Genomic DNA, 26,660 nt, shown 5'->3' on the forward strand with positions numbered 1-26,660 from the left:
CAAGGGTGGAGGCATGTGGCAATCACCAACAGATGACCCGGACTCCAGGTGGTGATTGAAAGAAAGTCTTTATTGTTAAGATTAAATTACTGCGACCTCAGCCACAGCCTCACTTCTCAGAGCTCGCCTTGGAACGCTGGTCGCGGTGACATTCTAAGTGATGTCACCGCGAGCAGCTCCATTACATGCGAGGCACCGGGGGAGTTTTCATGTGGAAGATACCACACATCCCCCTTCCCTGCGGAAAGAAAAGCAAGAACATAACAAAAACTGTAGAACGCACCAGGTGGCACTGAGACACCCAACGGGGGTGTGAAGCCATCATTTTTCCTGTGCCTGGTGTGAGGCTAGACCAAAACAGACAGGGTAACACCGGTTACATCATTACATACTGATCAAAATGCCTCGGAGGTCTGGTCACCCTCCTGCTAGGCCTGACGCTTGGGTGGGGGACCACGGTTTGCCTCTTAGTGGTGGAACTAAGGTCCTGCCTAGGATATCCCTCCCGTCCCCTTGAATTCTCAGGGTTTTTCACTGGCGGATGGTACTTTACAACCCTCCCAAGGTTCCATATTTTCCCTTCTTGTGTCTTGACTGCATTTTTGAATAGTTTGGTGATCTTGGTAGGGTTGGTGTACTCTGACCAACTTGCCTTCCCTGTTGGAGCTCTGATCTTGATGCTGTCTCCCTCTTTGAATTCTACTTCCCGTGTGCCCTTGTGCCGGTCATATCCTTCTTTCCTCTTCTCCATGGCTTCCTCTTGCTTCTTCAAGCTTTCAGCTTCTTTAGTTCGATCTGACCACCCCTTGTGCCACTCCATCCATCCTGGGGTTAACTTTGTGTTGGGTACTCTGGCGCGGAGCAATTCAAACGGGGTGACCCCCGTCGTCTGATGTGGCGTGAACCTGTAAGCTTCTAGCCGTCTCCACGCCTCTTCCTTCCAACTTATGCCGTTGGCTCTGGCCAATTGGATGCTCTTCTTGAGGGTTTTGTTAAAGCGTTCGACCATGCCATTTGTTTCTGGGTGGTAGAGGGCGCAACGCTTGTGTCTGATGCCTCTTCCTTCCAGGAAGTCTTCCATTTCCTTCGAACATAGTTGTACACCGTTATCCGTCAGAATGTTGCTAGGTAGCCCTTCCCGGATGAACACCTCCTCTAAGAAGCTGATGACAGTTTTGGTCGTGACTTCGCTGACAAACTTTATCTCTGGCCACCTGGAGTATAGATCCACGAGTACCAAAATGTAGGGTGTCCGCTGTTCCCCCGACATGGGGCCCACGATGTCCAATGCCAACTCATCCCACAGTCCAGAAGGTGGCGGCCTGCTCACCATAGGGGGCGTCTGTTGCCTCAGGACCTTGTCGCTGTTACTGCACGGGATGCACTCTCTGATTCTCCTTTCAGTGACCAGATCCATGTTCGGCCACCAATAGCTCTCCCTGAGTCTCTGTTTGGTTTTGGTGATGCCCAAATGCCCTTCGTGGGCTAGCTCGACCAGGTTGTCTCTCACGGTTGCAGGAGGTACAAGTCTCGTACCCCTGAATAGACATCCGTCTACTATGGACAACTCGTCTTTAATGGCCAGGAATGGCCGCAGGTTTTCATCTTGTTTGTCACCGTGCTTCCAACCGCCTTTTACTCTTTTGTAAATCTCCTCCATGATTTTGTCTTCTTCTAACGCCTTTCTCCATGTTTCTTCTCCCAACGCCCTCTGGATGGTGCAGACATCCTCCATCTGAAGGTCCTCCTCCTCTTCATCCGCCTTCTCATGCTTCTCTCTCGCTCCTTCATCACCGACGAGTCTGGATAGCCAGTCAGCTGCGAGGTTCTGTGTCCCGGGACGTATTCGACATCAAAGGTGTATTCTTGCAGGCCGACTACCCACCGCCTTATCCTGCTGGAGATGGCATCCAAGCCTTTCTTACTGAATACTTTCACCAACGGCTTGTGGTCAGTTCGGAGGGTGAACTGAGTTCCCCAGAGGAAGTCTCTGAATTTTCCTACTGCCCAAGATACTGCCAAGGCCTCTTTCTCGATCACTGAGTAGTTGTTCTCGGACTTCTGGAGTGACCTTGAGGCAAAGGCTATGGTCTCTTCTCCTTCTTCTCCAACTTGGGTGAGAACAGCTCCCAAACCTTTCGCGCTTGCGTCGGTGGTGACTACTGTTGCCCGGTTGGGTATATATGACTTCAGACTGGGGGCCTCAGCGAGTGCCTTCTTTACGTCCTCGAACTCCCTCTGGCACTCCTGGCTCCACTGGAATTCATTCTCCTTCTTCAACAGTAGCCTGATGGCATATGTCCTTCCCGCCAGGTTCCTTATGAACTTTCCGTAGAACTCTAACATTCCCATGAATGACTTGATCTCGTCCTTGCCCTTGGGGGGTGTCAGGTTCACGATGGTGTTTTGCAATTCAGCTTTCGGACATATCCCCTCTGTTGTCACCTTGTGCCCCAGGAAGTCCAATTCAGCACAGCCAAACACACACTTGTCTCTTTTCACTGTGAGGCCCTGCGACTGAAACCTCTCAAGCACGCATCTCAGCCTACCATCGTGCTCCTCATGGTTCTTTGCAAATATGAGCACGTCATCCTGGTAGCACATGACGCCTGGGATCCCCTTCAACATGTTGCCCATGATTCTCTGAAACACTGCGGCCGCCGAGACTAGCCCGAAAGGCATTCTTCTGAATTTGTAGGCGCCCATGGGTGTCACGAATGCTGTGAGCTCCTGAGACTCCTCGTGTAGTCTTATTTGGAAATATGCTGAGGTGAGGTCGAGGGTGGAAAATACCTTGGCGCCTTCTAGCATGCTCATCATCTGGGTGATGTTGGGTAAGGGATAACGGTCGACCACAACCTCCTTGTTCAATGCCCTTAAATCTATGCAGAGCCGGACCGACCCATCCTTCTTCTTAGCTGCCACAATGGGGGCCAACCATTCTGTTGCTTCCACCGGTTCGATGACTCCGGCCTTGCACAGTTTCTCCAGTTCAGAACTCACCTCCTCCTGGATGGCAATGGAGAGCTTCCTAACTTTAGCCGCGACAGGCCTGGCGTTCTCCTTTAATCTTATTTTGTGGCAGTAGTTTTTCAGGCACCCTAATTCTTCCCTGAACACCTCTTGGAACTCTGTCACCACGTCTGCTTTGTGTTCAACAATCTCTTGTATCAGGATCTGGGGGTTACAGTTGGGATTCAAATAGAACACTAGCTCTTTCTGTGCCTGCCAACCCAAAATGTTGTCTCCTACCGTGGATACATACACCTTGGAGACCGTTGTTCTGTTGCTGTATTCTACTTTCCCTAGGAGGTATCCCTTCATAGAGATGGGGCGACCAGCATACCCCCCTGGCCTTAGATCCATTCTTTTCAAAATTATCGTTCCCTTTGACACTCGTGAGAACTCTTTAGCATTGATAATGGTAATTCTTGAACAGGAGTCAAATAATGCTTCCAACTCGACTTCCCCAACTTTTATGGTGTCTTTGGGACTACTAACTTGTCCTCCCTCGACCTGCACCACTATCTCTGCACATGCGGGGTTGTTGAGACTGGGGACTTGTAACTCTTGTACTTGCACAACAATCTCGTCACACACTACATTCGTCCTTCCTTTATTCTGACTGCTGACTCCCTCCCCACTCTTGCAGTACTGCTTGAAATGCCCTTTCTTCCCACACTTGTTACACGTGAACCTGAGAGCAGGGCATTCTCTGTCATTGGCTAGGTGCCCTTGCTTGCCACACCTATAGCAAGAACCTTTGAACGTTCCCCCTCTCCTGCCTTCCTTGTATTCTTTACCTGCTATCTTCTGGCCTTTGACTACCGACACTGCCTCACACTCGGTCACTACTTCACTGACATTGGCCTTTTCATCAAGCTTCTTATCCCCTGCGTCTTGTTTTATTTCTTTGACGCACTGGAGCATATGCTCCACCTGCTTGGCTATAATGAGCACCTCCCGCAGTGGTGGGTCGTCCTTGAGCCATAGCTCTTCACGCACTCGTTCCATCCTACATGCCAAGACAAATTGGTCCCTGATTCTTTCCTCACTTGCCCCACCAAACTTGCAAGTGGCGGCTAACTTCCTCAGGTCAGATACAAAATGTTCTATCGATTCTCCCTCTTTTTGTGCTCTCTTCCCAAAGTGATACCTCTCCATAATCGTGCTAGTCTTGGGAAGGTAGTGTAAATCTAATTTCTTAAGGCTCACTTCCAACTCATTCAGACCCCTTGCCTCCTGTGCTCCTAAATCTGGGAGGTGATCCAGGACCTCTTCACCTTCTGCACCTAGATAATAGGCCAATAATGCGACCTTTCTTTCGAAACCCAGGTTTGGCCCACAAACAGTGGCGTAATTTAAAAACACTTTTTTCCATTTCTTCCACTGGATATTGGGATCCCCTGGGGTGGTCAAGAAAAAAGGTGGAGGGGTCACACTCTGCATGCTAGGTGCTAAATACTACTCTTCTTGCACCTAGAGAAAAGAACACTCCCACTAGACACAAATGGCACTGAACAGGAAAAGGTATGTTAGCATAAGTTATAAAGAGCACATATTCCTTTGCTACAAGTCCCCCACGTGACTATAAACAGGAACAGACAGAGAAAAGAATGCTAGCACAGTCCTTTGAGTACAGGAGATGCAGTGCGGAAACCTTGAGCGAAAGATGGTGCAGACAAATGCTGCTACGTTCTCCTGATACCCTACACGACGCTCCACTTGTTATTTCTTTTCTATAAGTGGAAACCAACTTTAACCACGCCTGTGGCGGAGAGGCAAAAGAGTGAAACTACACTTCGGTGCATCTGGCAGAACACAAAATCAGTACGGAGTCCAAATACAGGCAAGGCTTTGATGCAGAATGTAGTCACTACGCTTGTACTCCACAATATGTGCTCCCCAAACGGCTGTTCTTCCTCAAGTTCTTATATTCCTCCCACGCCGCGTTGTAACTCGATCACAAAGACTTGCAGTACATTGCTCAAGGTTTCTACACGAAAGCTCTGTTCTGCCGCGCTTGTGAGATCACTCTGCCTCCCACGTCGCACTCATTAGATGTCTTCCGATGTGCTGCTCACATTCATTCCAACCACTGTGAATGCACCTCGCTTCCCCCGCAGCACTCTGGTTCAGTCACACTTCGCAGCAGCCTGACTCCGACATCCAACGCAGTCGGAATTCATCCCTTCACATTCCGCTTAGCATTTCTCACACACTGCCCTGAGCGCACTCCCTAGAGGTAGGCGTGAAGGCTGTCACGCACTACAACGGAGAAGGAAAAGGGTGACTGAGGGGAGCGGTGATGTGAGGTTTCACACGCTCCTGCAATGTTGATTCAAGTCGCTGCCCTGTTACGCGTTGAGGAGACACGCGTTCGTAATTATACAGTCTTTTACTGTGGCAGCAATTGAGCTCGAGCGGAGCTCGCGCCTACGTTTCACTTTGTACTATTCCAAGTTTCCCCTGCTTGCCAGGCGGAGGCGCAATCCCCTGTCTTAAATGCCAGCGATACAAATGTCAAATGCCTGGGTTATTCACTCCGTAAGAGTACAGCTAAGATGCGCTCATGAGGGGTCACCTTACTTCACGTCAGGAGCAGGGCAGTTTCCATCTCGCAGTCACCTAATACTGCTCACTGCTGCGTGTCGCCCGATATACCTCAGGACTGCCACAATTTCTTTCCGCGGTGAAGTCGGAAGCTATCCGCAGGCGCCCGCTTCCGTGTTATTCAGTCAGCTGTGACTCCAATTTGTTCCTCGGACGTGTTGAGGTCGCAGGATGGCTTTTCCCTCGTCGCCAGTGTGGCAATCACCAACAGATGACCCGGACTCCAGGTGGTGATTGAAAGAAAGTCTTTATTGTTAAGATTAAATTACTGCGACCTCAGCCACAGCCTCACTTCTCAGAGCCCTTCCACACAGTCTCCGGCGCTCGCCTTGGAACGCTGGTCGCGGTGACATTCTAAGTGATGTCACCGCGAGCAGCTCCATTACATGCGAGGCACCGGGGGAGTTTTCATGTGGAAGATACCACAAGGCACCAGCATCTGCCCCTTGCGCAGAAAGGTTTCCCTCGTCGCCAATGTAAAGATGAGTCCAAATAGATTGATACAATTGATATCTTTATTGTAGAGTTAGTACAGGGACCTCCAGCTCATCCACAGCCTGCTTCACAGCTCAGTTTTATCTACTTCAAAAATAACATTCTAAGCTGCTAGGCAACTCATTTGCATTCCATATGAGTCATCTCTACAAATAGGCCTAAGGATCTCACCTTAGTGTCCTATCCACGTCCTTATGTAAAAAGGACCAAAACAGAGTAGGCCCAAGGGTCCCACCTTAGTGGCCTATCTGTGTCCTTTTGTAAGAAGGACCAAAGTAAAGAAACCAACCAATCAGCTACCACCTCCTTCTAGAACCTTCCTGTCAGGAGCCCAAGTCTCTCAGATTTTCGTACGCACCAAGCTAGGTAGGCGTAAACTTGTTAGAGAGATAGGTGAGTCCTTCCAGGGGAGGTGGGAGGGTGCATGTGAATCTATGAAAGACACTAATTCTGGATAACTGCAGTTACAGGTAAGTAACGCATTTCTTATCCAGTATTTGGGTGTCTTTCATAGATTCACATGCCTGAATCAGAGTAGCAAGCAATATATTATGCACATTTTTGATGGAACATCATATATGAGTCTGTAGATAATACATTTCACGCGACTGCAAACCACCAAAATGCATTGTCATGTAAATATTAGTAAAAGAATGTGCATACCAGTAAAGGATGGAGGGATGTCGGAAGGCTCACCTCACTGGAATAGATGGCGAAGCACTGCTCGGCTCACTGCTGCAGCCTTCATCAGCTCAGTATCCAAGCAATAGTGCCTGGTGAAGGTGTGCGGGGACTTCCAGGTCGCCGCTTTGCAGATATCCAATACCGGCACTCCAGCAAACAGCGCCGCAGACGTGGACATGGCTCTTGTCGAATGAGCCTTGACTCATGAGTCCAAAGGCCGTCCGGCCTTGTCATGACAAAAGGTGATCGCTGAAGAAACCCACCTTGAAATACTTTGTTTTGTCAGGGGCATGCCTTTTCGTGGTCTACTAAAGGCAATAAAGAGTTGAGATGACTTTCGGAAGTGTTGAGTCTTGTCGATGTAGAATTTAAGACATCTCTTCAGATCTAATGAATGCAGAGTTCTCTCGGCTGCAGTGGTAGGATTTGGAAAGAATGACCTGAGTACCACTGGTTCGTTAAGGTGGCAGTCCGAGGGGACTTTCGGAATAAACCGAGGGTTAGTTCGTAGAATGACCCTGTCTTCCCTGAACTGCATAAAAGGATCTTGGATAGAGAGAGCCTGCAACTCGCTGACCCTTCTGGCAGAAGTCAAAGCCAGGAGGAGGGCCGTTTTCCATGAGATGAATTTGATCTCCGCTTTATGGATGGGTTCGAAGGGGTGCTTCATTAATTGGGGAAGGACCACATTGAGGTGCCACGACGGAGGAATTGGTCTTGGTCATGGGAAGGACCTGAATAGACCTTTAAGGAATTGTTTAATAAGTCTGTTCGCCCACAGGGATGGACCTTTAGAAGTCCTTGTGAATCTGGAGATCGCCGCTAGATGCACTTTGATGGATGCATGTGCGAGGCCTGATTGCGCTAGATGCAGTTAGTATGGTAGCAGCTGCTGTGGAGTGATGTGGAAGGGGTGCAAGCCTTTAGTCACACATCAAGAACAGAACTGCTTCCATTTTAGTGAGTAGGTTTTATTAGTGCTGTCCGCTCTAGCCTTTGCAAGGACGTCTCTGCACTCCTGCGGGATGTTTAGGTGGCTGAATTCGCGGTATTCAGGAGCCAAGCTGACAACTTTAGAGAGCTCAGATTCGGGTGGAGAACCTGCCCTTGGGACATTGTGAGCAGGGCTGGATAATGATGCAGGCGAAGAGGTGGCCGGGCAGAGAGGCGATGAAGGTCCGTGAACCAGTGCTGCCTCGGCCAGGATGGAGCGATTAGAATCAGAGTGCAGGGCTCCGATTTCATCTTCCTGAGAACCCTGGGTATCAGTGGAAATGGCGGAAAGGCGTACGCAAATACGTTGCGCCATGCGATGGCAAATGCATTTCCGAGGGTTCCTGGGTGGTGATGCCTGCTTGCGAAGCTTCGGCATTTGGCGTTCTCTCTGGTGGCAAAAAGGTCTATTCGCGGGGTTCCCCACTCCGCGAAGATGTGCTCCAGCACCTCCGTGTCCAGCTCCCATTCGTGGGATGGAGACCTCTCTCTGCTCAGAGCGTCCGCCAAGACATTGTCCTTGCCCGGGACGTACTCCGCTTTCAGCGTTATTCCATGTTCCAGAAGCCAGTTCCAGACTCTTTGCGATTCTCGAGATAGTGAGAGCGACCGCGTCCCCCCCTGTTTGTTCAGGTAGTGCATCGTCGAGGTGTTGTCTGTCCTGACGAGCACTGGGGAGTTTCGAATGCGTGGTAGGAACGCTTGCAGAGCTAGGAAGATTGCTCTTAACTCAAGTAGATTGATGTGGAGCTTAGTTTCCTGTGTCGTCCACTTGCCGTTGATCTGGAGTTCTTGGAGGACCGCTCCCCAGCCTTTTAGGGAGGCGTCCGTTGTTATTACGTGTGGTTCTGCTGGAAGCAGGAACAGTAGTCCCTGTGACAGGTGTTTGAGCGATCTCCACCACTGTAAGTGGTTGACCATGGTTCGAGTGACACTTATGCGGTCCTCGAATGATCCCGCAGCTTGTGTCCATTGCTTCGTTAGTTCCTCCTGGAGAGGGCGCATTTTGAGGCGGCAGTGGGGAATGAGCATGATGCATGAGGACATCATGCCGAGGAGGGACTTGAAGGTGCGACCGGTAGTCTTCCGTGATGCCACTGACGTGGCCAGGGAGATGAGTTTGACCTTTCTCTAAAGAGAGGGGAAAGCTCTGACGCGTTCCGTGTCCAGAGTCGCTCCAAGAAATGTAATGACCTTGTTGGGTTCCAGTGCTGACTTCTCGCGGTTGAGGGTCAAACCTAGTCGGTGGAAAATATTCAGACAGGCGCTGGAGGATGTGGCTGCGGCGGTCGCAGATGGTGCCTTTACCAACCAGTCGTCCAGGTATGGGAAGACCTGGTGACCCTGTTGACGAAGGAAGGCTGCCACAGGGGAGAGGCATTTGGTAAATATCCGTGGAGCAGATTTGAGGCCAAACGGAAGGACACGAAATTGGTAGTGTTGTCCTGCTACCGCAAACCTGAGGTACTTCCTGTGCCCTTTGAGGATAGGAATATGGTAGTAGGCGTCCTGCTGGTCTAAGGACGTCATGTAGTCCCCTTCCTCCAGGAGACCCAGGATTTCCTGTAGTGTTACCATACGGAACGATTGTTTCTTTAGGAACACGTTGAGTGCCCTGAGGTCTAGGATTGGCCTCCACTTTTTCCCTTTTTGTGGATTAGGAAGAAGTGGGAGTAGAAACCTTTCCCTTTGTGGGCCTGTGGAACTCTCTCTATCGCTCCCTTTTGGAGCATGGAAGCGATTTCCTGAAGAAGCAATCGTAGGTGCCTGTGGGACCGTTTGCAAGGTGGTGTTGTTGGGGGAATTGAGACAAATTCTAGAGAATGTCCACATTGAATGAGTTGGAGTACCCACCGATCTGTTGTTATCCTCCGCCAATTGTTTAGGAAGTATGTGAGTTTCCCTCCAAGTTTTAAAAAATGTGATGGTGGATGGACTGGCCATTGAAACGAGTCATTGGCGGTTGCCCGCAGGTCTTTTTTGGTTTTTGCCCCTGTAGTTTGACTTGCCGTAGGAAGTCTGACATCCTTGCTGGTTTTGTCGCGGTTGGTATTGCGTTTTTCTCTGGTTGTACGAATAGGAAGACCTATTCTGGTAGGTGCCCCTATATGAAGATTGTCCTCTTCCTCTGTTTCCACGAAAGGACTGGTTCCGGGATTGAAGAGTTCCAAGGGCTTTGGCAGTGTCCGTGTCCTTTTTAATAGTGGTGAGGGCCTCATCAATCTTTTCGCCAAAGAGATGCTGGCCGTCGTAGGGCATATCGAGAATTTTCGTTTGCACTTCCTGGCGGAAAGAGGTGGCCTTGAGCCAAACTTGTCTTCTTAGTACGGAAGCACCTGCCAGTTGCCTGAAACCGGTCATGGCGACATCCATTGCGCAGTCAATGAGCTCGGAGGCAGATGTTTGGCCTTCTAAGAGAAGCGAATGAGCCTCCTCCTTTAAATCCTCTGGCAGATTAGAGAGATAGGGTGCAATGTCTGCCCAGAGTTGACGATTGTAACGGCCCAGAAGTGCTATTGAATTCACCACTTTCACCGTCATGGCCGACGTGGTGGAGAAACGTTTGCCAATAGTATCCAGTTTTCTGCCTTCCTTGTCAGGTGGCGTCGACAGAGGCGATGCTGGATTACGCGAGTTTTTCTGTGCCGCTTGGGTTACCACAGAGTCTGCCTTGGGGTGACCTGTGAGGCATGCTGGCGCCGATGAGGTTGCCTTGTATTTTTTATCGAGCCTGGGCACTACCACTGGGATCGAAGCTGGCGTTTGCATTAGTTGTTTGCCTTGTTTCCAGATAAAGTCAATGATGGGGATTGACCTGGTTGTCTTTTTAGTGGGCTCCTTGAAGTCGTAAAGGAAGCATTCAGTCTCCTGAGTTTCCATAGACATATGGAATCATTTGGCAGCCCGCTCTACAAGAATATGGAATCCACAGATGTCTGCGGGTGGTGATTCCGAAGACTGTGGTTCTGGAGAGGCCGGAGATTGTGCAATATAGTCCTGGTCTGCATCTGGGTCTGACTCGTCGTCACGGACCTCGCCCTCTTCCTGATCTCTCTCCTCGTCGTCAGACGAGTGAGTGTCTTGTGTTGGCTCCTGGTCTTTGCTAAGCACCAGTGGAGGTGGCTTGTGTCGAGACACAGGTGTAGGTACCTGTGCAGTTGGAAGTGTAGGCGTAGTGGGTTTCTCCGGAAACCGCTCTTTGTAGTCCTTTATTAGGAATTGCAGGTCTGAGACAATGGATGCTGGTAGGCACACCATTGGTGTAACCTGTGTGTGCACTTGAGTGTGGACTGATTGATCTATATGTTCCTTCTCTTCCGGCTCCTCGTCTGTACTTTGGCACTTAAGCACCAAGTCTGATGGGCTAGTGGCTTGTGTATATAACTCTTCCTCCGACTCTTCACCTTGTAATAGGCAGGCTGGAGGTAGTTGTTGCACCTTACTGGGCGACGTCAGGACTGGCGTAATTGGCCTTTTCGTGATCTTAACGGTGATATGGGACGTCTGAGGCGGGAAGGCGTCCATGGCATGCGATAGCAGCTCAGACTCTTTCCATTTCCCTGCGGTCGTCGACGCTTGTGTCGACGGTGCCGTCGTAGAAATTACCTTCGTCGACGGTAATTTACTCGTCGTCGACGGTGCCTCCGTCGACGGTGTCCTCGTCGACGCGGCCTTCGTCGACGCCAATTTCTCCGCCGTCGACGGTTTTCCCGTCGTCGACGGTGTCCCTGTCGTCGACAGAATGCTCCTCGTCGACGAGATAGGCTTCGTCGACGAGATAGGCTTCGCCGACGGTGTCGTCGTCGACGTCTTCGACGTCGATCTCGTCGTCGACGGTAGTATCTTCGTCGTCGATTAAGTGACAGGGATGGTCGATGGCACAGGCTTACTCGCCGATGATGAAAGCGTCGTCCTCGTCGTCGAGGAGGTGGCCGACGATGCTGTCGTCGTCGACACTGTCGTCGTCGACGTTGAAACAGTTTTTAGCGCTGAGGAGACCATCGACGCTGTCGTCGTCGTCAAGACCAGCGGCTGCTTCCTGGTGACAGGAAGATCCTTGCCAGACACTGAGGTTTTGCCCTCTGAGGACTTTTTGGAAGTCTTCTTAGGAGGGGTGTCTGAGGGGCTAGGGGAAGTAACCCTTGGCCTCTTCAAGGAAAAATGCGAAGTACCAGAAACACTCTCACCGTCTGACACCAAGTCGTCTGTTCTGTTCTTCAGCCTGTTTAGCCAGAGTAGTAGGGGTCCTTCTCGGTCCTTGAGGGTCTTGTTTGAGAAGGTCCTACATATTTTGCAGTCCTTGGCTTGATGTTGAGGGTAGAGGCAATATAAACAGGTTTCATGTTTATCCTCTACATGGAGCCTTTTCTTGCCACAAGAGGAACAGGCTCTAAAGAGACCTTTTTTCTGGCTATCAGCCTTACTGATAGAAGTTGAATAAATTCGTTTTTTGAAGTAAGAAGAAGATTCCTGAGGAGAACTCAGGTGGAGACTCCCTAGCACAACGTGCGGTAGAAAATCTGAGAGACTTGGGCTCCTGACAGGAAGGTTCTAGAAGGAGGTGGTAGCTGATTGGTTGGTTTCTTTACTTTGGTCCTTCTTACAAAAGGACACAGATAGGCCACTAAGGTGGGAACCTTGGGCCTACTCTGTTTTGGTCCTTTTTACATAAGGATGTGGATAGGACACTAAGGTGAGATCCTTAGGCCTATTCTTTTCTATGTATGTCTATAGGACATTACTTTTTTATATACCGGAGGTTCCCGTCTCGACGACGGGGAATGATTCAGGCATGTGAATCTATGAAAGACACCCAAATACTGGATAATCACTTCTGCCCAATACCGACTCGGTACTGGGACCGACAGACACCCGGTCGGTAGTCTCGACAGCCCCATTAGGATGTGTCCAAACAGTGTCCGATCGCATGACTAAATTTCACATAAACCGGCCATAATGCATGCTCCCATAGTGAAATGGGAGATGCGGTTCATCGCTGCACCATGTGGCAGGTACCATAAGGTGCCTGCCACGAGGTGCAGGGATCAACAGGAGGGCACAATAGGTGCCCCCTCGGCCTCCAACCAGAGGCCCTTGAGATTACAGGCCGCATTCCGACTGGCAGGTGAGCTCCCTTAGACCTTAGGAAGCCAGCTGGAATGACTGGCCGGTTTCCTTTCCGACTGCGTCTATCATAATGAGGCAGTCGGAAACTAAATCAAATGGCCCATTACGATGTGGCTGTAAAGGTTCCAACAGACTTCACGAGCCACACCATAATGGGGCTCTAAATGTTTAGGGTTTCCTGCTTTCAAAATGTGTTATTTTGACAGGTCTGTCTGCAGGTTTAAAAGGTGCAGCAGTCCGGAAATACATGTAGCCCTGAAGCCATATTTTCCTTGCCAGCCCAGTGGATGGCAGAATATATGCTGCAGTCCATAGGTGGCATTCAACTTCTAGGCAATAGGTGGAATACCTGTACCACATATTCGGGCTTTACAGAAGAACTAAATGTGCCAGTTGGAAATTAACCAGTTACATCAGGTTTTAGTGGAGTGAACACACACACTGTGTACTGGACAGTACTGTCCCAGTGTGCAAAGTATATAAAGCAGCAATACAAGTCAACAAATTAAAATTGGGATGCCCACTGAAAAAGTATTAGAGCTTTATTTTTAATTCAATAGTTAATTGAATATTGTGAAGGTTAGACATTATTGAAACAATCGCGATCTGGCTGATGGATAAGAAATGATAAAGCAATGCTTTTTAGGGGCCAATGATTCATCCAGGATATATAATTCTAAAACAAATTTCTCATCCCAAGTAGCAAGGAACTTACATGTAGTAATCTACTTATAAAACATCATGTTTTCTACAACAAAACAATAACAATTTATTGAAAAAGTGTCTTCTTTTTGTAATAGAAGATTAGAAAATGGCACTTACTTAAATCTCTGCCATTGTTGGTGACTAAGTGTCTTGCTCTTCTTGGTTGAACAATGCATTCCAAGCTCTCTGCTGCTGCGGAAGTAATCTGGCATGACGTAAAATCTGCAATATGTAAAATGATTGGCATAAATAGTACAGTTGAAAACATTCTTCATTCTGAATCTTTAGATCTACAATTTCAAAAAATAAACACAACTGAAGAACAACTTAAACCTCTATAACCTAAGTTAAAAAAAGTTAACTGAGAAGTATAATATATACACTTTTTTCTAATCACATTAAACTTTTTCATGTATATTTTTTATGTATTTAGCACTGCTTTCGGTGCCTGCTTTTTGCATAATGGAAATTAAATCAAAACGACATAAACATTCAATATATAGCAATCAGTATACAAAATACAAAGAATTCAATGAAAAACTTTTTTATGGTGAGAATTAGTCTATGGGGGCAAAGTATCTGTCCTCTTGGAGATCGATTTCACTCAGCTCATGAAGTGAGACTGGCATTTTAAGCATGGCAGGCCATTATCTGGAAAAAAGATTATGGAAAACTTCAAGGGCCCGATACACAAAGATAAACTGAGACGAGTAGCAAATGCCCTTTGTGAATGCTGAAAGTCGTAAAGATTGACTTTTGGCTCATTTTACCTTTGTGAATCGGACCCTAAATGTGTAGGGTACATTTAAAATTCATAATAATTGTGAACTATGCTGTGAAAGTTTGCTTCAAAAAGAATCCCTTTAAGTAAGGTAATAAAAAAACTGCATGATTCCTTGTTGATGCTAGGGAATTGGACAAAACAACAATCCAGACGGGTGCAGTTACAATCTGACACCGTGTCTGCCACCATTGGGGAACTAGTCCCTCCTATATGGCTAACATCCAATGGATGGACTCGTGCTTTATTGACAGCAGGCATTGTGGCAGCACTAGTGACCAAATGGATAGAAATGTTGCTACTGCTCTTTTGACATTTTCTTATTGATTGACTGAGGGAATCGAGCAGAGTGGCAATAACCTCCTTTGATAAAGCAGTGAGCAGACATCAGAAATAGTTTCCTTCTCTGCTTACATAATATTCAATACCAAGTATTGTTAAATTTAAGATTTATGTTTTAATGTAAAAATGAAAACAAAACTCACCAAGCTGCACGACGTTGCTCTCTGGCACTGTACTAAATCCAGACCCTGTTATTGTGATTTTTGTGCCACCATACACTGATCCGCGTTGAGGAGAAATACTGTTTACCTCCAAAATGTATGTAATGTTGGCTTTTGACGGGTCACTGAGAGGAAAGAAAATGCATAAGTGATTTTAGGAGGAAGACTCCGATCAATTTAGGTTTTGACTAACTTAGAGCCAGAGTTCCAAATCCATTTTTCTATTGAAAACCTTGAAATTTGCAAGATGACTGAGTTTGAGACAACAGAATTACTTTTAATACATATGCATTAAACTCACTTTTGGAGTCGGAAACAACGTTCTGACTTGGAAACTGGGTTTAGTGACTCATACTGAGTTACAATTAAGTAGGAACATAAACGGAATGCCCACTCCTAACTGCAATTCAGAATGGCATGACTAAATAATTTTCAACCACAGTTGCAGTGATCAGATCATTGCCATCACCTTAAAGAATGTGGAAACTGACTTTCGAAGGGAAAGATGTCCCTAAATTAAACTTTCTCTTCAGTGTATGGTGCCAGGTGACCTCTGGTGGGAGGAATAATTAACCATCACAGGGGCAGCCCTAACCACCTGCACCAGGGGCAATCAGTATTTTCTACAAACAGAGGTTCAAAGTGTGATTTAAATGTATTTGTTCTATGATAATTTTGTATACACTTTGAACCTCTGTTTGGAGAAAAAACTACTCTGGTGGGAGGAGACAGTGGTCCAGTGGACTACTGCCTGCTCCCCCAGAAGTTTTACCAAACCGCAAAGTGTTCCCACCTTAAAAAAAACCACAGGATCCTTTAAGGAACATGGGCTTCTTGATGAAATATCAAAACAGGCTATTCCCAAAAGGGGTGTAGTGCCCCCAATGCCAATCTATAGCTGCGGGATCCGCACTTTGCATTCTTTGTGTGTTAATAAATGAGTCCTTGTTACACAGGTTGTTATGTTGCAGCATTTATGTTCCGTTTGGAAACTCTGTGCATCATGAAAAATGCAAAATGTAGGACTTTGACGTGTTATGTCACCTTACTATTAGGAGAATAGACCCAACAAAGGACAATAGTATGGTCTTAACTGCATTGGGGTTTATGATAAAAGAATGCAAAAAAATAATATTCACCTATATACAGAGCTATGAATCCTCTTCAATATGTTCATTAACAGGAATTTACCAAAAATTGATGTTGATAATCAATATTAATAATACAGTTCATGACTTCACATATACATACCAAGGAATTGTTTTTAATATTCCACCTTGGGTGACAAAAAATGTGAACAACTAATGATTTGTATGATTCATTCTAATCATAATCGATTAATTAATCATATTTAGGCTGTGGGGTTTTAGGTTTAAACCTATAATAACTGATAAAACCCCACTGAAAGAAAAATAGCCCTCACCGGTGAAAACATATAAACACTGAAAAAACACCTGCACAACCACAAACTAAATGCCCTTCAAAGAAAGGAAAAAGAAAGTGAAAGAGTCATTTTGTTCTTACTGAAGGAGTCAATAAAATGTAACTTTGTTATACAAACTAGCAGTAGGAAAGACTGGCTAACATTATTCTGCTTGAGCTTTGTTCTTTAGGGATGCCACTAAAATATTGTTTCTTCTTCCTTTTACTTTTTTCAGTTTTATGGCCTTTGGTCTAAAGATGCAGGGCCCGATTCACAGAACTAACTTAAGACAAAATCCTAAACTTACTACCATTGTGGTATTGACAGAAGGCACTTACTCATTTTGGTATTCACAGAAGGCACTTACTCATTTTGGTATTCACAGAAGTTAGGAGTCCTAACTTTAGGACTCCTAAATGCCTTCTGTGAATACCGAATGTCTTAAAATTTGGATTTTTCTTCGTTTAGTAGTAGTAAAGTTAGGACTCCTAACTTTAGGACTCCTAAATGCCTTCTGTGAATTCCTAAAGTCCTAAAGTTAGGATTTTTCTCAGTTTAGGAGTCCTAAAGTTAGGAGTCCTAACTTTACTACTACTAAACGGAGAAAAATCCTAATTTTAAGACTTCCGGTATTCACAGAAGGCATTTAGGAGTCCTAAAGTTAGGAGTCCTAACTTTACTACTCCTAAACTGAGGAAAATCCTAATTTTAAGACTTTCCAAATTCACAGAAGGTATTTAGAAGTCCTAAAGTTAGGACTCCTAACTTCTGTGAATACCAAAATGAGTAAGTGCCTTCTGTGAATACCAAAATAAGTAAATGCCTTCTGTGAATACCAAAATGGTAGTAAGTTTAGGATTTTGTCTTAAGTTAGTTCTGTGAATCATGCCCGCAGGGTTTAGTTTCATGTTTTAGGTCTAGTTTACTTATTTTATAAACTGTAGAGAATCAGGACATATCAAACTCATATTTAATATTTTGGCTCAATTTGATTCTTTCACTGATAGGTAAAATGGCTACTTTCATAAAAATCTTTCCTAAGATGTGTCATCACATTTACCCACAGAGAATGGGTAAAAACCCTTAATACATCAGACCATAGTTTCTAGTGGGTCAGTATTGATAGTAGGTGAATTGCCAATACCTCAGGCTTTAAACATTAAATGCAAGGTATAGTGACAAGTATATATATCACCAAGCATCTGGGATAGTGGTGAAAACGTGACACCAGACTTTTGGAAAACATGGAACGCAGTGTCACTTTTTATGCTCTGTAAAAAAGGTTCTTTCCAAGTTCAACAAAGATTGGAGTGATATTGTTTGTATTTGCAGTGATTCAGATACGTATATAAAATATTTGTGTAATGACCTGTCAAAATTGATACCCGAGCTGAAGTGATTCCCTGTAGGAGATCCTTGCCACTTGTTAGATGGTATGCTGAAAGCATCTTTACAATCTTTAGAGTTAATGAGGGATGCTATTGACTTTTTAGTCCATTGTGGTGCACTGTTTTCTTATGCCCAGGAACTAAAACGCAAATATTTATCATTGTGTGCTTTATGTGGCATTAAAGAAAGAGTCTTCCCAACTGTGTCACTTAGCCGACGGTTCTCAGCCCAAGGGGCTATGAATGCTGAGAGGGCCTTTTCACAAGTTTACACGGGAAGGAAAGCGCAAGAGTACATGACCAAAGACTCACTGAAGAAGTATTGTATGGTGTACTACAATAAGATTTATTTGCAATAATCTCTTTGGACCTCACATACACTATACGTACTCTGTCTATATACCATGTTCTTGCAGTGCAGAAAGCAAGCAATGATAAAAGCAAAACGTTCCATAAACACCGGAAAAACACTTTTTCTGTTGTTTTTAGTGGCGTGAAAATGTATAACCACTGATAACAACTGTTTTTTAAGATATTGAAAACACTGAAAAAACACCACCAGAATTTACCAAAAATAGAAACTGAAAACAGGACAGCCTAATCATATTGTACTTGAACAAGTTTACTCAGACACTTATAGTGTGTTTCATTATGTGATTAGTTGTGTCACATTTCTATTTGAGATACCATTTGCTTCAAATGGATGTTGTTTCTGATGAACTATTCAAATTGCTCATGGTAATTTTCACTTCCCAATCTATGTCCCCCTAAGGGACATCTTTACACACAGTTTCTACAGCCTTTGTAAATAACAGGGAAATGTGATGTAACTTGGTATTTTCCTTAGAGCACATATATCGTGAAGGAAACTGTCTTCACAAATTGAATGTAGCAACTTGAAGTTCTTTTTGCTGTCGCTTCCTGATGTGGGCCTGGTAGACAACACTAGTGTATGGACTACTGTTTAACTAGTGTAATGTAGAGTGTTGTGGATCTCCTGACAGCAGCTGTGTAGAAACTGCTATAGACTTCTGTAAAGGTGGGTTTGTTCTATATGCAGTATAATGACATTATATTCTCTGATTGTCTGATTAGCCAGAAACTGCTCCCAGGATGATTGTTTACGGACTGAACTGGGGTGGTGGGGTGAGCTAAAGAATGACGATGGAATAAACCAGAATCAGTTGACTGGGGGTGAGTGCTTGCAATGTTCAACACTCCGTCCATCATCCCCTTTGGTTTTGCTTTGTTCGCCCGAAGTTGTCAGGGTATGCCCAGACGTGGGTCCCTTGCTCACTTTGTCACTGGATTCAAGATAGCCTGGCTGATGAGGGTTATGAACCTAAATCCGTTCCCAGGATGCTTCTTTCCGGTCCAGGGAAGACATGGCTTGGCAGTCTGGCTGGACTGTTCCCATGAGGCACAGGGTCAGACTGTTTTGCATATGGCCATGTATTAACTGGGGTGGCGGAGTGAGGAAAGACTGACGATGGATTAAACCCAGATCAGATGACTGGGGGTGAGTGCTTGCAATGTTCAACACTCCGTCCATCATCCCCTTGGGTTTTGCTTTGTTTGCCCTAAGTTGGCAGGGTAAGCGCAGACGTGGGTCCCTAGCTCACTTTGCCACTCAATTCAAGATAGCCTGGCTGATGAGGGTTAAGAACCCGAAACCAGTCCCAGGATGCTTATTTCCGGTCCACGGAAGACATGGCTTGGCGGTTTGGGCTGGACTGTTCCCACGAGGCACAGGGTCAGACTGATTTGCAAATGGCCATGTCTGAACTGGGGTGGTGGGGTGAGCTAAAGAATGACGATGGAATAAACCAGAATCAGTTGACTGGGGGTGAGTGCTTGCAATGTTCAACACTCCGTCCATCATCCGCTTTCATTTTGCTTTTTTCGCCCTAAGTTGGCAGGGTATGCCCAGACGTGGGTCCCTTGCTCACTTTGCCACTGGAATCAAGATATCCTTGCTGATGACGGTTATGAACCCGAAACCATCCCAGGATGCTTGTTTCTGGTCCAGGGAGAAATGACTTGGCAGTTCGGGCTGGACTGTTCCCTTGAGGCACTGGGTCAGACTGATTTGCATATGGCCATGTCTGAACTGGGGTGGCGGAGTGAGCTAAAGAATGATGATGGATTAAACCCAGATCAGTTGACTGGGGGTGACTGCTTGCAATCTGCAACACTCCGTCCATCATCCCCTTTTGTTTTGCTTTGTATGCCCTAAGTTGGTAGGGTATGCCCAGATGTGGGTCCCTTGCTCACTTTGTCACTGGATTCAAGATAGCCTTGCTGATGAGGGTTAGGAAACCGAACCCGGTCCCAGGATGCTTTATTCCGATCCAGGGAAGACATGGCTTGGCATTTCGGGCTGGGCTGTTCCCCTAAGGCACCGGCTCAGACTAATTTGCATATGGCCATGTCTGAATTGGGGTGGCGGAATGAGCTAAAGAATGATGATGGATTAAACCCAGATAAGTTGACAGGGGGTGAGTGCTTGCAATGTTCAACACTCCGTCCATCATCCCCTTTGGTTTTGCTTCGTCTGCCCTAAGTTGGCAGGGTATGCCCAGACGTGGGTCCCTTGCTCACTTTGCCACTGGATTCAAGATAGCCTGGCTGATGAGGGTAATAAACCCGAAGTCGGTCCCAGGATGCTTGTTTCCGGTCCAGGGAAGACATGGTTTAGCAGTTCGGGCTCGACTTCTCCCATGAGGCACAGGGTCAGACTGATTTGCATATGGCCATGTTCGAAATGGGGTGGCGCAGTGAGCAAAAGAATAATGATGGATTAAACCAAAATCAGTTGACTGGGGGTGAGTGCTTGCAATGTTCAACACTCCGTCCATCATCCCCTTTGGTTTTGCTTTGTTAGCCCTAAGTTGGTAGGGTATGCCCAGATATGGGTCCCTTGCTCACTTTGCCACTGGATTCAAGATAGCCTGGCTGATGAGTGTTATGAACATGAAACAGGTCCCAGGATGCTTGTTTCCAGACCAGGGAAGACATGGATTGGCAGTTCAGGCCGGACTGTTCCCATGAGGCACAGGGTCAGACTGATTGGCATATGGCCATATCTGAACTGGGCTGGCGGAGAGAGCTAAAGAATGATGATGGATTAAACCCAGATCAGTTGACTGGGGGTGAGTGCTTGCAATGTTCAACACTCCGTCGATCATCCCCTTGGGTTTTGCTTTGTTCGCCCTAAGTTGGCAGGGTAAGCGCAGACGTGGGTCCTTACCTCACTGCCACTGGATGCAAGTTAGCCTGGCTGATGAGGGTTAAGAACCCGTAACCGGTCCCAGTATGCTTATTTCCGGTCCAGGGAAGACATGGCTTGGCAGTTTGGGCTGGACTGTTCCCTTGAGGCACTGGGTCAGACTGATTTGCATATGGCCATGTCTGAGCTGGGGTGGCGGAGTGAGCTAAAGAATGATGATGGATTAAACCCAGATCAGTTGACTGGGGGTGACTGCTTGCAATGTGCAACACTCCGTCCGTCATCCCCTTTGGTTTTGCTTTATTCGCCCTATTTATTTATTTTTGGCATTTGTACAGCGCTCTGTTACCCGTAGGTGTCCTGGCGCTAAGTGTTACTCCTGAGATAGAGGCAGGTTCGGGAATCAGATTGTAAACAACCATGTCTTTAATGCTTTTCTAAAGGCCATGAGGTCCGTCAGTTTTCTGAGGGCTTGGGGCAAGGTATTCCAAGCTTTGGCTGCGCCCAGCACAAAGCTTCTGCCTCCCCACCGTGCCCTCTTAAAAAGAGGCATCACGATCAACCCCATGTCAGCTGATCTAAGATTTCTCGTCGGACGGTACCAATAAAAGTGTCGCCGAAAGAATAAAGGTCCCTTGCCTTGTAAGGACTTGAATACTAGGCATAGGGCTTTAAAAAGAATTCTCTTTCGCATTGGAAGCCAGTGCAACTTGACCAGCTCCTGAGACACGGAAACAAGTTTAGGGATCCCCAAAATGAGCCTTGCAGCCGCGTTTTGAAGTACCTGCAATTTGTTAAGTACCCCCTGTTGGGCACCAAGAAATAAACCATTGCAGTAATCCAACTTTGCCATGACCAGCGTTGTGACCACTGTTTTCCTGTCCCTGTCAGGGATGAATGGAAGAATCTTGCGGATGGATTTAAGCAGGTAAGCCACCAATGAGGATAAAGCACTGACCTGGGGACGGAAGGTAAGTTGATCATCGATCAACACCCCCAGATTTTTCACCTTCGCTACTGGGGTGGGGGCCTTGCCCATCTGGTCTGGCCACCAGCTTGGGCTCCAGAAGTTGGTGTTTGAACCAAACACTATAACTTCGGTTTTAGCCGAGTTCAATTTAAGGCAGTTAACTGCCATCCAGTTCCCCATCGACAGCATACATTCCTGGAAATTCCTAGCTACTTCTTCTTCCTTCCCTGGTAATACCGACACCACAATCTGGGTGTCGTCTGCATAGGATGTGAGATCAAACCCTTGTAACCAGATTACTGGCGCCAATGAGCTAACGTAAACGTTGAACAACGTAGGGCTCAAGGACGAACCCTGAGGAACTCCGCAGGGCAGAATAAAGGGTTTTGACTCATAGTCTCCCAAGGCCACCTTCTGGACTCTGCCGGACAGGAAGGCTTTAAGTGTGTCAAGCGCTTTCCCTTGGACTCCGCGGGCCTTCAAACGGTCAAGTAGAATCCCATGGTGGACTGTATCGAAGGCCGCGGAGAGGTCCAGCAGCACCAGGGCTGCCCTCCCTCCCGCATCGGTCACCGCTCTGATCTCCTCAGTTGTTTTAATGAGGGCGGATTCCGTAATATGGTAAGGTCTAAAACCATGTTGAGAGGGGTCCAAGGATTGAGTGGCAGCCAGGAAGGAGCTTAATTGGGCGTTCAGCGCCTTTTCTATTAATTTAGCTGGTAATGGGAGCCTTGATATTGGGCGATAGCTATTTGGAAACCCTAATATCCAGGTTAGGTTTCTTTAGAAGAGGCAAAATTAATGCCTGTTTCCAACAGGCTGGAAAACCTCCTGTCCCAAGCATTATGTTGAAAACGGTCACCAGCGATGGTACTATCAGATCTGGGGCCCTTTTCATCACAGCCACCGGACACCCTAAGTTGGTAGGGTGTGTCCAGACGTGGGTCGCTTGCTCACTTTGCCACTGGATACAAGATAGCCTGGCTGATGAGGGTTAAGAACCCGAAACCGGTCTCAGGATGCTTATTTCCGGTCCAGGGAAGACATGGCTTTGCAGTTCGGGCTGGACTGTTCCCACGAGGCACAGGAAATGAAATGAAATGAAAAATTGCATTTGTATAGCGCATAACTGCCCTAGGGCCTCGCAGCGCTCACAGGGTGAGACTGATTTGCATATGGCCATATCTGAACTGGGGTGGTGGAGTGAGCTAAAGAATGACGATGGATTAAACCAAAATCAGTTGACTGGGGGTGAGTGCTTGCAATGTTCAACACTCCGTCCATCGTCCCCTTTGATTTTGTTTTGTTCGCCCTAAGTTGGCAGGGTATGCCCAGACGTGGGTCCCTTGCTCACTTTGCCACTGGAATCAAGATAGCCTGGCTGATGAGGGTTATGAACCCGAAACCATCCCAGGATACTTGTTTCTGGTCCAGGGAGACATGGTTTGGCAGTTCGGGATGGACTATTCCCTTGAAGCACTGGGTCAGACTGATTTGCATAAGGCCATGTCTGAACTGGGGTGGCGGAGTGAGCTAAAGAATGACGATGGATTAAACCCAGAACAGTTGACTGGGGGTGACTGCTTGCAATGTGCAACACTCCGTCCATCATCCCCTTTGATTTTGCTTTATTCGCCCTAAGTTGGTAGAGTGTGTTCAGACGTTGGTCTCTTGCTCACTTTGCCATTGGATTCAAGATAGCCTGGCTGATGAGGGTTATGAAACCGAACCCGGTCCCAGGATGCTTGTTTCCGGTCCTGGGAAGACATGGCTTGGCAGTTCGGGCTGGGCTGTTCCCTTGAGGCATAGGGTCAGACTAATTTGCATATGGCCAGGTCTGAACTGGGGTGGCGGAATGAGCTAAAGAATGAAAAAGGATTAAACGTAGATCAGTTGACTGGGGGTGAGTGCTTGCAATGTTCAACACTCCGTCCATCATCCCCTTTGGTTTTGCTTTGTCTGCCCTTAGTTGGCAGGGTATGCCCAGACGTGGGTCCCTTGCTCACTTTGCCACTGGATTCAAGATAGCCTGGCTGATGAGAGTTATGAACCCAAAACAGATCCCAGGATGCTTGTTTCCAGTCCAGGGAAGACATGGCTTGGCAGCTTGGGCTGGTCTGTACCCTTGAGGCACAGGGTCAGACAGATGTGTATATGGCCATGTCTGAACTGGGGTGGCGGAGTGAGCTAAAGAATGATAATTGATTAAACCCAGATCAGTTTCCTGGGGGTGAGTGCTTGCAATGTTCAACACTCCGTCCATCATCCCCTTTGGTTTTGCTTTGTTCGCCTTAAGTTGGCAGGGTATGCCCAGACATGGATCCCGTGCTCATTTTGCTACTGGATTCAAGGTAGCCTGGCTGATGAGGGTTAGGAATCCGAAACCGGTCCCAGGATGCTAGTTTCCGGTACAGGGAAAACATGGCTTGGCAGTTCAGGCTGGACTGCTCCAATGAGGCATAGGGTCAGCCTGATTTGCATATGGCCATGTCTGAACTAGGGTGGCGGAGTGAGCTAAAGATTGATAATTAATTAAACCCAGATCAGTTTCCTGGGGGTGAGTTCTTGCAATGTTCAAAACTAGGTCCGTCATCCCCTGTGGTTTGTCTTGGTTCGCTCTAAGTTGGCAAGGTATGCCCAGACTTGGATCCCTTGCTCAATTTGCCACTGGATTCAAGATAGCCTGGATGATGAGGGTTATGAACCCGAGACCGGTCCCACGATGCTTGTTTCCGGTCCTGAGAAGACATTGCTTGGCAGTTCGGGCTGGACTGTTCTCTTGAGGCACAGGGTCAGACTTATTTGCATATGGCCTTGTCTGAACTGGGGTGGCGGCGTGAGCTAAAGAATGACGATGGATTAAACCCAGATCAGTTGACTTGGTGTGAGTACTTGCAATGTTCAACAATCCATCCATCATCCCCTTTGGTTTTGCTTTGTTCGTCCTAAGTTGGCAGGGTATGCCCAGATGTGGGTCCCTTGCTCACTTTGCCACTGGATTCAAGATAACATGGCTGATGAGTGTTATGAACCCGAAACCAGTCCCAGGATGCTTGTTTCCGGTCCAGTGAAGACATGGCTTGGCAGTTCGGGCTGGACTGTTCCCATGGGGCACAGGGTCCCACTGATTTGCATATGGCCATGTCTGAACTGAGGTGGGGGAGTTAGCTAAAGATTGATGATGGATTAAACCCAGATCAGTTGACTGGGTGTGAGTGCTTGCAATGATCAACACTCCATTCATCATCCCCTTTGGTTTTGCTTTGTTCACCCTAAGTTGCCAGGGTATGCCCAGACGTGGGTCCCTTGCTCACTTTGACACTGGATTCAAGATAGCCTGGCTGATGAGGGTTTTGTACCCAAAACAGATCCCAGGATGCTTGTTCCCAGTCCAGGGAAGACATGGCTTGGCAGCTTGGGCTGGTCAGTACCCTTGAGGCACAGGGTCAGACAGATGGGTATATGGCCATGTCTGAACTGGGGTGGCGGAGTGAGCTAAAGAATGATGATGGATTAAAACCAGATCAGTTGTATGGGGTGATGGCGTGCAATGTTTAACACTCCGTCAATCATACCTTTTGGTTCTGCTTTGTTCACCCTAAGTTTGCAGGGTATGCCCAGACGTGGGTCCCTTGGTCACTTTGCCAACTGGATTAAAGATAGCCTGGCTAATGAGGGTTATGAAACCGAAACCAGTCCCAGGATGCTTGTTTCATGTCCAGGGAAGACATGGCTTGGCAGTTTGGGCTAGACTGTTCCCATGAGGCAAAGGGTCAGACTTATTTGCATATGGCCATGTCTGAACTGGGGTGGCGCAGTGAGCTAAAGAATGATGATGGATTAAAACCAGATCAGTTGTATGGGGGTGAGTGCTTGCAATGTTCAACACTCCGTCCATCATCTCCTTTGGTTTTGCTTTGTTTGCCCTAATTTGGCAGGGTATGCGCAGACGCGGGTACCTTGCTCACTTTGCCCCTGGATTCAAGATACCCTAGCTGATGAGGGTTATGAACACGAAACCGGTCCCAGGATGCTTCTTTCTAGTCCAGGGAAGACATGTCTTGGCAGTTCAGGTGGACTCTTTCCATTAGGCACATGGTCAGACTGATGTGTATATGGTCATGTCTGAACTGAGTTGGCAGAGTGAGCTAAAGAATGATAATAGATTAAACCCAGATCAGTTTACTGGGGGTGAGTGCTTGCAATGTTCAACACTCCATCCATCATCCCCTTTGGTTTTGCTTTGTTTGCCATAAGTTGGCAGGGTATGCCCAAACGTGGATCCCTTGCTCATTTTGCTACTGGATTCAAGATAGCCTGGCTGATGAGGGATATGAATCCCAACCCGGTCCCAGGATGCTTGTTTCCGGTCCTGGGAAGACATGGCTTGGCAGTTCGGGCTGGACTGTTCTCTTGAGGCACAGAGTCAGACTGATTTGCATATGGCCATGTCTGAACTGGGCTGGGGGCGTGAGCAAACGAATGACGAAGGATTAAAACCAGATCAGTTGACTGGGGGTGAGTGCTTGCAATGTTCAACAAACTGTCCATCATCCCCTTTGGTTTCGCTTTGTTCGCCCTAAGTTGGCAGGGTATGCCCAGATGTGGGTCCCTTGCTCACTTTGCCACAGGATTCAAGATAGCCTGGCTGATGAGGGTTATGAATCAGAAACCTGTCCCAGAATGCTTGTTTCCGGTCCAGGGAAGACATGGCTTAGCAGTTCAGGCTCGACTGCTCCCATGAGGCAC

At 47.2% G+C, this 26,660-nt stretch overlaps 1 protein-coding gene across 1 annotated transcript in view; it reads right to left on the minus strand.

Annotated features, from left to right (window-relative positions):
• LOC144827999 (fibrocystin-L-like) overlaps positions 1–26,660 on the minus strand; it is a 1,093,512-nt gene that overhangs the window by 523,961 nt on the left and 542,891 nt on the right. Inside the window, exons 34-35 of the mRNA XM_078686146.1 lie at positions 14,884–15,026; positions 13,735–13,839 (exon numbers count right to left, since the gene is read on the minus strand). Coding sequence (XP_078542272.1) covers positions 13,735–13,839; positions 14,884–15,026 — 248 coding nt within the window. The remainder of the gene's footprint in view (positions 1–13,734; positions 13,840–14,883; positions 15,027–26,660) is intronic.

Source organism: Lissotriton helveticus, chromosome 4_1 (genome assembly GCF_964261635.1).
Source record: "Lissotriton helveticus chromosome 4_1, aLisHel1.1, whole genome shotgun sequence".
NCBI lineage: Eukaryota > Metazoa > Chordata > Amphibia > Caudata > Salamandridae > Lissotriton > Lissotriton helveticus.